Genomic DNA, 16,940 nt, shown 5'->3' on the forward strand with positions numbered 1-16,940 from the left:
ACATGCGCGTGACACCTACCGTCTTCTTCTATATACCGTGGTATTACCCAATGTCACTTTTTATATACACTTGTGTTTATAGGTTATATGTAGGGTTGATGTTCTATCACTAAAATTTTCACTTCCACATCTACATTTTATAAAGTCTGAAATTAATGAAAACAATTTTTATACACAAATTCACATTAAAAATATATAGATTTAAATTTCGATGATAATCAATTCTTGTCTTTAGGATTACTTTTAATATAAATAAAAATATAAATTTCAGTACCCTTTTAAATTATTTTGTCACATGTTTCGGACTTGAAACAGGGCCCCCCTGAGGATACTAATGTCAAGAATAATGTCAAACTGTTGGGATTTACATTGGAGAGAAGATTGGGTTGGGAGCCTCATATCTTGAGTTTGTGCAGGAGACTCTCCAGAGTTGTTTTTCTTTTAAGGAGACTCAAGTTATCTTTGAATGCTGAATCTTTGTTACTTGTGTACTATGGACTTTTCCAATCCCTCATCTCCTATGGAATTCGTCTCTGGGGCAACTCTTGTCATGCAGAAAAGGTTTTTATTTGGCAAAAAAAGGCAGTGAGAGTATTGAATAACTTGAAGAACAGAGAGTCTTGTAAAGAGAGTTTTCGAAGTCTGAAAATTCTAACGTTCCCTTCTCTCTTTATTCTTCATACCTTGTTATATGTTAAAATGAAAATAGAATCTTTTCCGCGTCTGGGAGCCAATCATTCTTACTCCACCCGACGTGGCAATGATCTACCACTGCCTCAAATTAGACTCTCCAAGACAAGAAATAGCCATATTTTTCAACAAGCCAAAATTTATAACAATCTTTCTTTAGAAATTAGAGAGCTGCCAATCTATGAATTCAAACAAATTTTGAAAAATAAATTGACAGAGAGTGCATACTATTCGGTAGATGAGTATTTTTAGTCTACAATATTATGAATGTTCATGATGCAACATTTACCTTTTAATTTTTGGTAAAACTGAATAACTTATTAATATGAATTGTAGTTTGTTCCTAAGACTAAGACAAAATAATAAGACAAATTGTTATTGTAATATCTTCATATATTATACGATTTCTTCTATCATAAGCTTAATTTTATATCATAATTTATCTTTTATTTCACAAGTGTTATATTATTGTTATTATTTTTTGACGTGCTCATACAATGTAAAGTTGTTCTGGCAATAAAGAATCTTGAATCTTGAAAATGGCATTAATGTCCGAATCATGTTGTGTCAAAATAGTTTAAAAGGGTACTGAAATTTATATTTTTATTTATATTATAAATTCTGTTTAACTCAATATCATCATCTTCTCATCCATCCGAAACTTACCTCCTCATTCTCACCGGCGTTTGCCTGTGCCGCACTTTCTTCGCTTTCTTTCAATTCAGACGAAGAAGGAGGAGGAGGAAGAGAATAAGGAGAATGGTGGGAGGGAGAGGGAGAATGCGAGGGGTGTAGCTTCGTGTGATGAGAGGGCGATGATAATGAGTTACTGTCTTGCTTATGCAATGAGAAGTTACTACTAGCTTGTTCATGGCATGTGGTCTCTCGACTAAAGCTATCAACTTGGCTGCAAGACATCTGCAAACAATCATCATTTTGGTGTTGTTGATGGTGATGGTCATGGTTTTGATGATGATTGTCATGATTTTGATGATTGTCATGGTGTTGATGGTGATGATGATTTTGTTGCCAATAAGTGTTAGAAGCATGGTGTTCTTGTCTCCTGTCTTCTCTGTATATTTGCTTGTGTTCAGGTTGGTAGTGATGCACATTTTCACCTGAATGTCCAGTGAAATGTTGTGAATTATCACTATTCTCACCACCAGTGAAATGTTGTGAATTGTGGTAGTGATGCACATTTTCACCTGAATGTCCAGTGAAATGTTGTAAATTATCACTATTTTCACCACCAGTGAAATGTTGTGAATTGTGGCTGAAATTCTGAGTGTTGTGACCGGCGTCCTCATTACCCACCTCCCAAGGATCAGTGAAATAGTAGTGACCTGTGCCAGTGTTAGCGTTGGTGTTAGTGTTGGTGTCATATGGGGGTGGCAGTGATCGATCAGGAAGTGACGTCTGATTGTAAAGCAAAGAAGAGGAGGGAGAAAACGAAGAAGGATCAGAAGTAGAGAAGAAATTAGTAGAAGGAGTGGATGCACGAGAAGGTAACAGATAGCTCAGGCGGTGGTGACTCTGTGTGCAAAATATATACAAACTGTAAAACCATGCTGTTTTAGTCAACTTAAAGTGCTTATCAAAGCTAGATTTTTCAAAGAAACGACAATAATTTTAAAACATAGTGTTGCTGAGGTGCATTGGTAGTTGATGTAAGCCATAAAAACAAATTAGGAGTGATTAATAGCTAATTAATTTCAAACCAAAAGATAAATCGAGGAGAAACTTAAATTTTAGATTTAGTACCTAGAACATAGTACATTGCTGGGGTGTATTGGAAATATTGATACAATCCATTGAAACAAAAAGGGAGTAATCATTATCAATTTAACACCAGAAGGAAGATTGGGGCAATAAGTAAAAGAATACTCAACAGTTGAAGTATAAGTATCACTTGTGATATAGAGCCATGAAATATAATCGAATGAAGGATCAATTATTGATCTCAAACGAAGACAGAATAAGATGGGAGACAGTAAACATACTTTGTATTAACTTATAAAAGGCAGAATGATAATAAGGGTATTATTCTCTGTATAAGCTTTATAAACAAGCAGAACTAGGATGGATGAAATAGAATTTTCAAGAGAGGAAATTATATACAGTATGTTACAGATAAGGCAGCATATTAATAGATCTGAGTATTACGGTGAATATATAATGTGATAAAAGATTGTGTATCAAAGACTAGTAACATCGAAACAGATGGATAGTGAAGCAATAAAACATAAATAATAAACAAACAACAAAACAAATGGTGCTAAAATTCTACAGATCCAAATACGCAAACTGTGTATTAGAAAATTTAAAACAAATCTAAAAAACAAAACAAAACCATGCTAGAACTCTTTATACAACTATTAATATCATCTATCAAAGTTGTGAAAAACCGTTAATTTTTGTCATAACTGATAGAGGTTATAAAAAAACTAAGTACAAGCTAAAAATCTACATCTTTCAAATAATAGGTTGTGTATATTGAAAACACTGCAAACATTATATCTAATAAAAAGTGAAGCAATAAAACAAAGACGGTGATATAGTGAGATTCATTGTAAACTGTCAGCATCGCCTTATCAAATCATATTTAATGCTATGAAATGAGAAAGCAAGAAGACATGATTAAATAAAAGTGCAAATAATATTGTTGATCAATCATAATTTTCCTAAGCATAATAATGTGATAATCAAAACTGAAAGTAGGGTTTCTTAAATGAAAAAATAAATAAATATGTAAGACAAGGGTGCCCACTGTCCCAGACTCTGTTCAATAAATTCACTGACGAGATTCTAGAAATTTGGAATCGATGGGTTGACTCAGGGATAGAGCTTTGCAATAATATCTTTATGAATTCTCTACTGTAGACGACACTGTGATTATTTTTAACACGGAAGATAAACTACAATATGCTCTTTTCAAGCTAAATGATATTGGGTCGGACTTCGGCATGAGAATCTCACCTCAAAAATTCAAGATAATGGCATTCAGAGGAAAGTGGCCAGTCAGATCGGAAATCGTAATAGACAACCAAGCATTTTAGATCAAGTGAGAGACTTCAGCTACTTGGGATGCCGCATTTCATTTGATAAGGATGAAGATTTGTTTTGTGTGTTTTAATAAAATTGAAAAAATTGAAATTTATAAATAAATTAATAAACAGGAACTGATGTCATTGAAAAATGAAATAGATAAGACTCATATTATTTTGATAATGTCTTTCATTATAGGCTTTTCATTATAGATGTTGGTGAAAAAGTAGCGAGATTCAGTACCCAGCTGAAGTTTTACAGAACAATGGCGATACCGTTAATAACATTCGGTAGCGAGGCATGGGTTTTGAACAGACAAACTGAATCTCGTATTCAAGCTGCTGAAATGAGATTTTTACGAGCGGTCAAAGGTTGTAGTAGACTACCGTATATAAAATCAGAACATAAGAACTGAATTGAATATAGAACCGCTATTGGTTATTCTGAAGAAATATCGGGAAGATTGGTCTACTCATTTATTCAGAATGCCATCCAATAGGCTCCCAATATTAGCATGGGAGTACAAACCCGAAGAAAAGCGAGGCATAGGAAGACCAAGAAATAAATGGATGCCGGTACAGGCCAATAGAGCCTAATCCTTGTAAGAAGATGATGATTATATTTATGAATAAATAGATAAATAACTACCTATAAGTACTGTAGTAACTATTGGCATAAATATTGGATATTACCTACAAAATATTTATTTGAGAATGTTACTCGATTAAATTAGAAAGAAGATCTTCTTATCAAATCTAAATACCGATGCTGAAAGTTTCAAGTGAATCTCACTGAACAGCCTACAGTGATTTTATTATCAGACTTACCTAAAAGTACACTAGTAATTATTGGCATAAATATTGGATATTACCTACAAAATGTTTATTTAAAAATGTGAATCGATTAAATTAGAAGGAAGATCTTAAAAATCAAATCGAAATATCGATGCTGAAGGTTTCAAGTGAATCTCACTGAACAGCCTACAAATAATATTATCATTCTTATTTATGGAGGTAGTGTGAAAATCATTAATTACTATTGATAGACTGACCATGTTAGCTGACAGACTAGGATGTACACTGGTGCAGAATATGCTCCACCAGAGCTGGATGAAGTCACTCTGGGACTGGGCAAGTGGTTCGGATGACACCCTGGACAGACCTTTCTCCGTGTCGAACGGCTGAAGCCAGGGCTTAGTGGCGCCGATGAAATGGATTATCTTCAACTTGTCACGGAATCTGCACACAAACATTACAAATGTTTATAATGTTTATGTTAATGTTATATCATAAGATAAGATAAACGAACGCGCAACTCACTTTTTAAAAAGATTTATTTAATGAATAAAACACATACATAATGGCAGCATGACTATTGGTAACGGAATGACACGAGAAATAATCTTACAGAGGTTTAAATACTAGTACAAAGTGCTTACTCTACAGTTCCTAAATCTATTGTCTTTTATATATATAACTCCTCCCCCCTTAAGATGAAGGTGTCCTCACCTTCATAAGGGTAGCTGGGGTGTAAGAAATATTTTAGAGTTTTCTAAGTGAAATTGAACATTATCTAATTTCTTGTCTGGAATTACAAGTTTGTTATTGAATACATGAGAATGAAAAACTACATATAATATAATAAGTATTAAGCACGCCATTAATATATAAACTACATATTCTGATAAGTTGCTACTAACTACAAAATCTTCAAGAATCAGTAATGGCTCTAAATAAGTATTTGCCTTATGTATTTCTTCAAAAGTAAAATTAGTGATTATTTTATTTTCATAAGTCGGTACTTCAGTAGGATATAGAACATTACTTTCCCAAAATGTATAAGGTTTACTAAAATTTAATAATGCTTCATCTTTTTCAAGGGCTATTAGTTGTGTAGATTTTGGATATGTTACAATATTTCTTGAGCCGTGAACAATTGAACTCTTGCTGATGTTAAACATTAAATATTGGTTTATAATCGGAATATATTTAATAAAAGAACTATACCCTTTGATAACTAAAGTCCTACAGCTATTCAATTTCTTATCACTAACCAATTCTTCTACACACTTGTTAACAACTTGTGTGGCATTTCTACAATAATAATTATTATTCAATAACTGGCAATCGCCTTCATACAATTCATGGCCTTTAATAACTAATGATGGATCAACATGTATCGTAATTATTTCATTGTTCGTTTTTACAGGATAAGACAGCATAAAAAGTGTTTCGTACAAATTAGATTCAAGTGGCAATTCAATAAAATAAGAAATAATATCATTATGAATAGAACAATGAACACTTCCTAATTCCCATAGCACCTTAGGCTCATCGGATATCAATTGTAATTTAATAGCTCTGATGACACGCGCCATCTCGTCAAAAGTGAGGATGCTTGAATGAATTATGTTAAGTTTACAAAATTCCAAACTCGTTCCTATATCATCTATTCTATTGTGAATTATTGTTAGCGTGTCAAACAAAATATGATGCTGTTCATTCAGTTCTACAGAATCAAATTTACTGTTGACAGAATTAAAATAATTGTTAAGTTTCAAATTATTAGCGTGGATTACATCAATTCCATTGTTAAAGCGACTAATTAGATTTTTGTTGATTGAAACTTGATTCTTAAGATCATGTTCTAAACTAATTTCGTTGGAATGCACTTTTGTCAAAATTTCATCATATTAGCTTTATCATCAGCATCCATATTTCCTGTTAACCAAGAAATAGCGGAACCTAATCCATTAAAAAGACCTCTTTTTATTCGAAATTTATTTAACAAAATATGATCGAATTTCATGGTAACTTGATCGAGATGTAATTGAAGTAATTTAATTTTTGTTTTATCGGTTTCTTTTCTATTTAACAATTGTATTGAATTTTTGAGTGTAGAAAGTTCATTTTGTAAAGCTGTAATGTTGATGTTATGCACGTAGGTGTAGGTTCTGTTAATGATGAAAGCATCCTGGATTCGGATGGGTACAACTCCTGCTGATCGTGAGAGGTCAGTCGTCTTGAATGCGTCTACTGGGGCCAGGTTGAGGGCTGCCAGGCTGACAATCAGGAGGGCGAAGTCTGCCAGTTTTAGACTTGTCTTGTGGCGGATCTTTGGGTTGTTTCGCCTTCGGCGGAGGTGTTCGTTCATCTGAAACAGAATTATCATTAGTTTTGTTCACTTTACGTGGTCGCTTAATGCGATTGGGATGAATCTTGAAGGGGCGTTTCTGGATCGCTCTTGAATTTGTCGCTAGATTGGTGTTCTTATCATATTTCACTTTGAAATATTTCGGCTTATTCTTCTTATTGAACGTCGTCTTGATGTACGGTTCATCCGGAATTTCAATCTCTTTTTCACGGTCTTGATTTACTTTTGTTGTTCTTGTCTCTTTCTCAGTTATTATTTTTCCTTTAACGAAATTGTGAATTGTTTTCAGTTTATCCAGATAATCATTCGTTCGTTCCTCTGTTACTAATGTATTAACCAAATCATTCATATATGGATTCTTCGAAACTCCATATGTAATCTCCATGGGTGTTAGTTTTAGATTGGAATTAAGCGTGTTGTTGAACGCTATCAGGGCTAATTTCATGTTTTCAAGTGTTGTCCTATTCTTGTTTTCCAATTGAAGAGCGTTGAGAAGTTCGATGAGGGTGGAATGCGCTCGTTCTAGAAGTCCTTGCGAATCAGGGTGGCCAGGCGTCACATAGTATGGTTCAATGTCATACAATTTGAAAAATTCTCGTAGGCTGTTATTATCGAATTCTCGTCCATTATCCATTTGTACTATTTGCGGAGTTGGAAAAGATGAAAGGTAGTCGAAAAGTATTTTCTGAATCTCGATTTGATTCAAACTTTCTAAGGGGTACGCTGCTAACCGTTTAGAAAAGCAATCTATTACCGTAAGAAATTTGATCTTATCGTACTGGAAAGTGTCTATCTGCAATTTTTCAAAAGGTTTGTGTGGTGTAGGAGCAACTTTATATTCTACTTGCACTGGGTTCCTATCATATTTTACTTTTAAACAATTTGGCACTTATTAATGTAGGCTGTTATATCGCGAAGCATTGATGGCCAGTAGTAGGTTTTCCGAATATGATTGTAGCTTTCATTGATTCCTCGATGGCACGTTTTCCCGCGGTGGTAGTTAGCGACAATGTCCTTCTGTTCTTCTCCATCAGTAACATCCAGATTGATCTTCTTGTAGCGTTTCAGTTTGACTGTTTGAAACGAGTCCGTTATGATATTAACAAAACTTGTATACATCACTTCATAATCAAGCTCGAGAGCGCCTTTCTTGTAACAATATATACCGTATGTTGTGTTCGGTAGAAGATATTCTAGGCATTTGTTCTTGATTTCTTCCTTATCAAACGGTTAAGTATGTAAAAAGTCAATCTTGTTTTGTCAAAAATTTTCTGAATTTTCAGAGGATCGTTACCTCTTTCTAATATCAACTGATTATGTTCTACATTCATGATTTTGTCTTCTTCCATTATTGCAACTTGACTATTCGAACTATCCTGAGAGTGAATTGTTACACCTATACTTGCGGCATCGTCATTATTAGTATCTTGATTTCCATTTCCACATTCACGAAGAAACTCGTCCAAAACAACTCGACTGAGATCCTCTAAATCATCATCTGGTTCGGGGTTGAGCATGTTAACAGGGTGACTTGGAATGCGAGATAAGCTGTCAGCCACGAAATTCGTCCGGCCTTTCACGTATTTGATGTCGAAATCAAATTCTTCTAAATAGAGTTTCCATCTAATTAGTTTCGAATTGGGTTCCTTGATATTGTGTAACCATTGTAAGGGTTTGTGGTCCGTTTGAATTAAAAATTTCCTTCCATACAGGTAAGGACGAAAGTGTTTGCATGCATAAACGATTGCTAGTAGTTCCTTCTCTATAGTTGATAAGTTTACTTCATGTTTATTTAGAGTACGGGATGCAAACGCGATTGGTAGGTCCTTCCCATCAAATATTTGAGAAAGAACAGCTCCCATTGCAAAGTTGCTCGCGTCACATGTGAGTATGAACTGACGAGAAAAATCAGGCAATTGTAGTATAGGTCCATTTTGTAACATAAGTTTCAATTTCTCAAATGCTGCTTGGAAGTCCTTATCGTGTGGATTGAATGGTTTTTCCTTACCTAAAACGGTGGTGAGTGGTTTTGCTATCTTTGCATAATCTCTAATCATTTTTCGGTAATATCCTGTAAGTCCTAAAAATTGTTTAACTTCTTTAGGAGTACGAGGTAAAGGAAAATTCTTCACTGCGTCTATTTTCATGGGGTTTGGTTGTATTCCGTTTTCTGAAATTATATGACCCAAGTACAACAGTTCGCGCTTGAAAAATTCTGTTTTATGAAGCTGGATTTTCAAGTTGTGTTCTTTTAATTTTTCAAATACTGATTTGAGGTGTTTCAAATGTTCAGTGAGGTTGTCAGAAAAAACAATAATATCGTCCATGTACACTAAAACATTGTCCATTTTCGCGAAAATCATGTCCATACACTTCTGGAAGAAACTGGGTGAATTCTTTAGTCCAAAGGGGAGGCGTAGAAATTCATAGTGGCCATTTTCAGTAGAAAAAGCTGTTTTCGGGATGGAGTCTGGGTGCAGTTCAATCTGGTGAAATCCTGATTCTAAGTCGATAGCAGAGAAATAAGTAGCACGTCCTATCTTTCCAAATAAGTCCTCAATGTTGGGCAAGGGATACTTATCATCTACAGTCTTGTTATTCAATTTTCGAAAATCTACAACCATTCTGATCTTTCGTTGTCCTGATGCATCCGCTTTCTTGGGTACGACCCAAATCGGGGAGTTGTAGGGAGAGTTTGAGTGTTGAATTATTTTGTTCCTTAAAAGTTTGTCTATTTCCAATCGAATATCTTCTCGGAAGATTTGGGGATGCCGGTAATTTTTCGTGTAAACTGGATTTTCATCTGTAGTAATTATCTTATGTTTCATTAAGTTCCTGCTACTTGATATCTCGTTTTCTAGTTTTACAATTTCAGGATACTGTTTTACTAATTTCAAGATGTTGTCTCTTTCCTCCTCATTCATATGATCTGTTCGTAGAAGATTTGGAATGTCATTTATAAGCTTAGAAAATTTCGATTTACATGAATCACTTATATCTGTACAATCAACTATAGTTTCTACTTGTTCAACCTCCATTGGCTCAGGACAAATGGTCGTAAGTTCATGGGCGAAAACTAAACACATACATTCATTACTATCTATATTAACAAGTCCTTCTTCAATTCTATATTTATCTGCATTTACTTCTTTAATTATTCCTAACGTCATATCCGAGGCTGACTTAACCGGGACCGAAATCACGTTGTAGCCTGGTTGCAATTTAACACTCTTATTATCGAACAAAAATAACAAATCTTTCTCTCCATCCTTATATTCTAGCTTATTATTATCAAAGTTTAATCGCATTTTATATGCACGCATGGTTTCATTCCCAAGCAGTATATCATACTTGGACGAAAAATCAAATATATACAGTTTTATCTTATGAGGTTTGGAAAATACATTCTCTATATTACAAAACACATACTCATTCCCTGTGCTTTCTCCAACGGGAGTTTTCACAATAAAATCCTCTTTGTGACGAGTTACGCCAGGAGAGACTAGTGAAGGATGAACATAGTTCTTTGCAGATCCGGTATCGACGAGCCATTTCCTATCCTTCTGATCTACAAAGTAAGGAAGCGATTTATTAAGGATGTTTAAGTCGAATCGCTGGGTGGGTCCGTTGCATATTGGGGGCCTGACCCTAAAAAATGGTCGGTTAGTTTGTTCAGCGATTCAGTCAAAGTGTCAAGTTGAGATTGCATATTTTGAATCGGGTTCTGAGTGTACTCACTACTCTGGCAATCTAAGTGGTCTTCTTCCAGATAGTTGACTTCATATGGAGACTTATAATTCCTTAATTTTTGTACTGGATCCGTTCGCTGAGTGCGCATGGATACTGTGTTTGATGAGTTATTTATCGGAGTACTTGGTTTGAAATTACTGTTTTGTTGTTGTGGGAAACGTTGTTGGAAATTTTGTTGTTGTGGGAAGCGTTGTTGGAAATTTTGTTGTTGAAGATTTCTTTGTTGCTGAAAGTTTGGACTTGAAAAACTTTGTTGAAAGTTGTGAGGTTGGGAGCTACTTGGTGGCGAGTAGAAGCTCTGTTGTTGGAAGTGCGGTTGATAAAATCTCTCATTGTTTTGGAATCGACGTTGTCTGCTTTGAAAAAAATTTTGGGTGTTTCTGTTTTGTCTGCTTTGTGATTGATAACTACTCTCATAGTTTGGGGTTCTAAATGTATTTGAAGCTTGAAAAAATCTGTTTTCAGTTCTGTTTAGGTTTAGTTGGTTCAGTACAATGCTGCAATCATTTATCAATTTGCTTCTGGCATCATCTAGATTTTGAATTTGAAGCACCTGCAAGTGGGATCCTAGCGTGGGATGGACTCCATGCACAAAGGTGTTCACTAGTGTTGCGTTAAGTTGATGTATTAAATTTGTTAGCAATTCTCCTGACACTCCATCTATTTTGTATTTTGTTATTACATGAGTACGTTTTTCTTCTAGTCTGTTTAGAAAGTCTATCGGGTGTTCCCTATTGAATGAGCACATTGCTGATATTTCTGCTATCAATTCTGGAACAGGCCTATTGTCTGCAAAGTTCTGTTTTAAGCTATTTATCAGTTCTGTTAGTGTTGAACAACTATTGTTGTAGGCTACAGCTTCCGCTGGTCCTTCTAGGTGGCACAAAGCTGTTTTAAAAAGAAGCCAATGATTACCTTCCTTTTCTACAATATGATCTGTACAATAAGCTCTCTGTAAATCTTCACAAGTTGAAATGAAATGAGGTAATTTGTAAGCTGTTCCATCGTATCTCGGTATGCACTTGAGAAGTTCATGTGGTAAGGGCTTGCTAGTTGCCATGGTAATATTAGAAAGAGTTTCTAACCTTGTTTCTTGATGGATGATCTCTGCGTTGACGGAAGGACTTACTGCAGTAGAGTCCTGATCCGGGTCTTCCTCCTCGTCCGACGATGGGCTGCGGAAAGTTCTGCAAGCGTCGTATCGGGTGATGTCTCGTCTGCTTGCCAGCGTGTAGTTGGAGTTGAGTTGTCCGTGTAGGGTTGTAGAACCACAGATAAAGAGTTGAAACTCACGTTTTTCGGCACTCGAGAACGTAGGTCGCGAAAAAGTTAATTGAACTTTTACCGAAAAAACTTCTGTAGTCCCTGTGCATCGGGCGCCAGATAAGATAAACGAACGCGCAACTCACTTTTTAAAAAGATTTATTTAATGAATAAAACACATACATAATGGCAGCATGACTATTGGTAACGGAATGACACGAGAAATAATCTTACAGAGGTTTAAATACTAGTACAAAGTGCTTACTCTACAGTTCCTAAATCTATTATTATTATTATTATTATTATTATTATTATTATTATTATTATTATTATTATTATTATTATTATTATTATTATTATTATTATTATTATTATTATTATTATTATTATTATTATTATTATTATTATTATTATTATTATTATTATTATTATTATTATTATTATTATTATTATTATTATTATTATTATTATTATTATTATTATTATTATTATTATTATTATTATTATTATTATTATTATTATTATTATTATTATTATTATTATTATTATTATTATTATTATTATTATTATTATTATTATTATTATTATTATTATTATTATTATTATTATTATTATTATTATTATTATTATTATTATTATTATTATTATTATTATTATTATTATTATTATTATTATTATTATTATTATTATTATTATTATTATTATTATTATTATTATTATTATTATTATTATTATTATTATTATTATTATTATTATTATTATTATTATTATTATTATTATTATTATTATTATTATTATTATTATTATTATTATTATTATTATTATTATTATTATTATTATTATTATTATTATTATTATTATTATTATTATTATTATTATTATTATTATTATTATTATTATTATTATTATTATTATTATTATTATTATTATTATTATTATTATTATTATTATTATTATTATTATTATTATTATTATTATTATTATTATTATTATTATTATTATTATTATTATTATTATTATTATTATTATTATTATTATTATTATTATTATTATTATTATTATTATTATTATTATTATTATTATTATTATTATTATATTATTATTATTATATTATTATTATTATTATTATTATCATTGTTATCCTGTTTGAGGTTTTGCTTGACCACTCTTCCCCTGGGCTCCGACCCCAAAAGGAGAATGACAAGCGATTTTACCAGAGTGATTGCTCCACATGTCCATGTGGTAAACAATCATACTGGGTCCGTTACCATTAAATCGTTTGCCCTGAGTAGACGTAATGAACCAATTATTATTATTATTATTATTATTATTATTATTATTATTATAAATTATTAAATAGATAATATTGTTGGAAATTTTTTGAAAAAAGAACACTAGAGAATTGCATAAATGTCGAAACTAGCCATGTGTATTTTAAAAGAAATATTTCAAGGGTACTAGTTATCTCTATATCTATAAAAGGCTACAAACCTACAAACTTGAAATTTTGCACAATTGTTTATGGTAGCCTGAAAACACCCACTAAGAAAGGATATTCAGAAATTTGCCCCCCTGAGGGAGCTGCCCCCCCAAAATCTTGTTTTCTATAATTGAACAAGTAGTCTTATTAAAATACTCCATTATTACTCTACTCTTTATTTACTTATTCTACTAATTTTATTCACAGAAGGTTCATTCATGACTTTTTATATACTATAAGGAAGGTCCTGGTTCAGTCATTAGAAAAAGGTTGGAATAAAAAGCTTATTTTCTCTAAGAAAAAAGAAATGAGAATACTCACTGCTTGAAAGCAGGCAAATAAGAGTAAGATACGCAGCTGACTACATTGTAGACGAATGGCAAGTGTCTGGCAATATCCTTAGTTGCCCAATCACTGAAATATAGATTGAGGAGTCCTTGGTCTCCACCTGAAAAATTGATCAAATAATGACTATTAGAATGTTTTTCACATATTATCAATTTAGTAGAATTGAGACGATTGATGATAAAATTCGTATTAGTAGAAATAATAATATTTTATTTTCAACAAAGTATAGCAAAACAATGTAATACAGTTGAAAAACGTCACAGATAAATAGCAGAAAATATCAGTCATAAAATAAAACTCTAATAACATTTTTTAAGAATTTATGAAATTTGCAAAATTATAATAGTAACTTTTCTCACTTTAACAAGAATTCGTCAACATCATAGAAAGTCTTCTTACTTAGAAATGAATATAGTTTTGTTTTGAATTGTTTTTCCTCAACAATACTTCTCAAATCAGGCGGAAGCCTCGCAAAAAAACTTTTGTCCCCTATAAGTTTGTGTTTTCTCAAAAACAGTCAGCCTGTGTCTCTCAACTGAAATGTTATTCTTCCCCCTAGTTTTATAGCCATGAATATCTGAGTTAACTTGGAATGAATTCAATTCATCTTTCACATGTACAGAAAGAATTATCTTCATCCATTTACTTTATTGTACATCACAATGTCATTCACAATTTATTCAAAATAGGAATACAGTATAGTATCTTACTAAACTTTACCTACTGCTATTTCTGTTGTTTTTAGGTCTTGATATTCAATATGAAGGGATAATAATAATTTTGTAGGAAAGTGATATTGATAGCCCGTTTTACCCTAGCGTTACCAAATGGTCACACTAAACAAACAGTGGGAAAATGCGACTCCCATGAGATTCGAAAGAATGCTCAAGTCAGTGAGTGAATATTTAATTTTTTTCAACAAATTTCGTCTGCAAGTCGTCATTAGCGGACAGTTCGTGCGCTAGAGAAACAAAATCTGGAAAGTGCCATAGAAACACTTTGTTGTAGCGTGCCTGTAGCTGCTCACACTGAACGCCACCAGCAAGTGCACGCGTTCAGTGTGAGTGTTCCTATTGTTCTTTCCAGATCGTGTGCTCATATGTGCGCTTGTTCATGCATGATTTCACGTGATCATGTGATCATCCAGTTTGATCATACCCTAGATATTCCGGAAATATGAGATTACTCCTATAGTAAGGTCCACTTTATAATGGCAGTGGATAAAGACAGAAGAACAGCGTTGCCGATTCTCTGCCTTAATTAATTATTTCTACACTGTCACAAACAGATTTGGCATCGTTGCGGAGCTAGAAAAGGATAGTACTACCTGCTTTGTCGAATGATAGAGAAGGATAGCAACATCAAGTTTATCAAATACTGTCATTATAACGTGGACCTCACTATAGTTGCATCTGCAGTCACTATACAGAGTGATTATAAAAGGACTTTACAACTTTGAAAGCACATAAATATTTATTGAAATTACTTACAGAATTGAGAAAGCTGTCATTTTGTTACAAAAAACTTCAAGTTTAAGGTGTGGGTGTTATTTTGGTTCGATGTGACAGCCGTTGGTAATGCGACATACATACCCACTGGTAATCGATTTCTTGCCACACTCGTACCAGCATATCAGGCGTAGCCTGTGCAACCGCAGCGATCCGTGATCCGTATGTGATCCGATTTCAGAGGTCATAAGGATTGTCTGTTAGAGTCAGAACATAAATCTTATCCTTAATGAAACCCCACAGGAAGAAATCCATCGGTGTTAAATCCGGTGAGCAAGGTGGCCATGCAATTGGCCCTGCACGGCCAATCCAGCGAAGTTGAAAGCTAATGTCTAGAGAATCCCAAACTTCTCCGTGGAAAGAGCTGGTGCACTGTCATGCTGAAAGTAAAAGGACACTTCTTCATCTTGTTCAGCATGACAGTGCACCAGCTCATTTCCACGGAGAAGTTTGGGATTTTCTAGACATTCGCTTTCAGCTTCGTTGGATTGGCCGTGCAGGGCAAATTGCATGGCCACCTCACTCACCGGATTTAAAACCGATGGATTTCTTCCTGTGGGGTTTTATTAAGGATAAGGTTTATGTTCCGCCTCTACCAGACAATCCTTATGATCTCTGAAATCGGATCACATTTGGATCGCTGCGGTTGCACAAGTTACGCCTGATACGAGTGTGGCAAGAAATCGATTACCGGTGGGATGTATGTCGCATTACCAACGGCTGTCACATCTAACCAAAATAACACCCTCACCTTAAACTTGAAGTGTTTTGTAACAAAATTACCCCTTCTTCTTCTTCTTCTTCTTCTTTATCTATCCCAATGTGCCGTTTTCACAGCGTTGGGTGGTCGCCTCGGATCCATCTTCTCCACTGCTCTCTGTCCGCATTTAATCTCTAATTGCATTTATTTTTTATTCTCTTTGATTAATTGATACTTTGATACTTTGTAAAATTCGTTGAATAATTAGCATTACCCTCATTTAATGTAAATTAGTGTATAAGCCAGTAAATATTGTAACATACATAAATAAGAAATCTAATCTAATCTAATCCGCAGCCATTCTCTTCAACTGATTCACGGTCTTGCCTCTCATTGCTGCTATCCATGAAACAGTTGCCTCCCATGTCACCCGTGGTCTTCGTGTCGGTCGTCTGCCTTGTGCCCTGGCCTCCATGTATTGGCGAAGCTTTCCGTTTTCATCCATTCTCAGATGTCCATACCAGGAGAGTATCCGTTCATTGCCGTAATTGTTGTTTCAACCACTTAAATGTGCAATTCTTCTTTATGCGGTCATTTCTCACTCTGTCTCGTCTTGTTTATTCAACTATTCTTCGGAGACATTTCATTCGCACCGCATTTATTTGGCTTTTCTCTTTTTTATTGACTGTCCAAATTTCACTTCCATGCAATAGGATGGGCTCAATGATTGAAACATAAACTTTTGATTTTACTCTCCTACTCATCTCAGCCTTTCCAAAATGTTTCTACTGAGTGAACAGTCTTGCGCTTGGCAGTGCAGTTTATGTTTGTGCCCAAGTACTAGTAGTTGTCAGTCTGCTTTAATAGTTGGCTACCGCACTTAATTTCGAATTATCTCGACCTGTTGTTCAGTTCTCCTTACCATCATGACCTGGCTCTTCACTTTATTAACATGCATGCCTCTTTCCTTAAGTGTTTCATTCCGTTCTGTAACCGCCGTTTG

General features: G+C 33.8%; 1 protein-coding gene across 5 annotated transcripts in view; it reads right to left on the reverse strand.

Moving 5' to 3' along the window:
• LOC111056598 (glycogenin-1) overlaps positions 1–16,940 on the reverse strand; it is a 56,050-nt gene that overhangs the window by 7,267 nt on the left and 31,843 nt on the right. For 2 of the 5 annotated variants that reach the window (XM_039420612.1, XM_039420609.1), the window contains exons 5-7: positions 13,703–13,829; positions 4,787–4,973; positions 1,357–2,223 (exon numbers count right to left, since the gene is read on the reverse strand). In XM_039420612.1, the coding sequence (XP_039276546.1) occupies positions 1,357–2,223; positions 4,787–4,973; positions 13,703–13,829 (1,181 nt within the window). The remainder of the gene's footprint in view (positions 1–1,356; positions 2,224–4,786; positions 4,974–13,702; positions 13,830–16,940) is intronic. The other 3 variants (XM_039420613.1, XM_039420611.1, XM_039420610.1) reach the window with 2 other exon arrangements.

This window comes from Nilaparvata lugens, chromosome 2, assembly GCF_014356525.2.
Source record: "Nilaparvata lugens isolate BPH chromosome 2, ASM1435652v1, whole genome shotgun sequence".
In the NCBI taxonomy this organism is placed as follows: domain Eukaryota; kingdom Metazoa; phylum Arthropoda; class Insecta; order Hemiptera; family Delphacidae; genus Nilaparvata; species Nilaparvata lugens.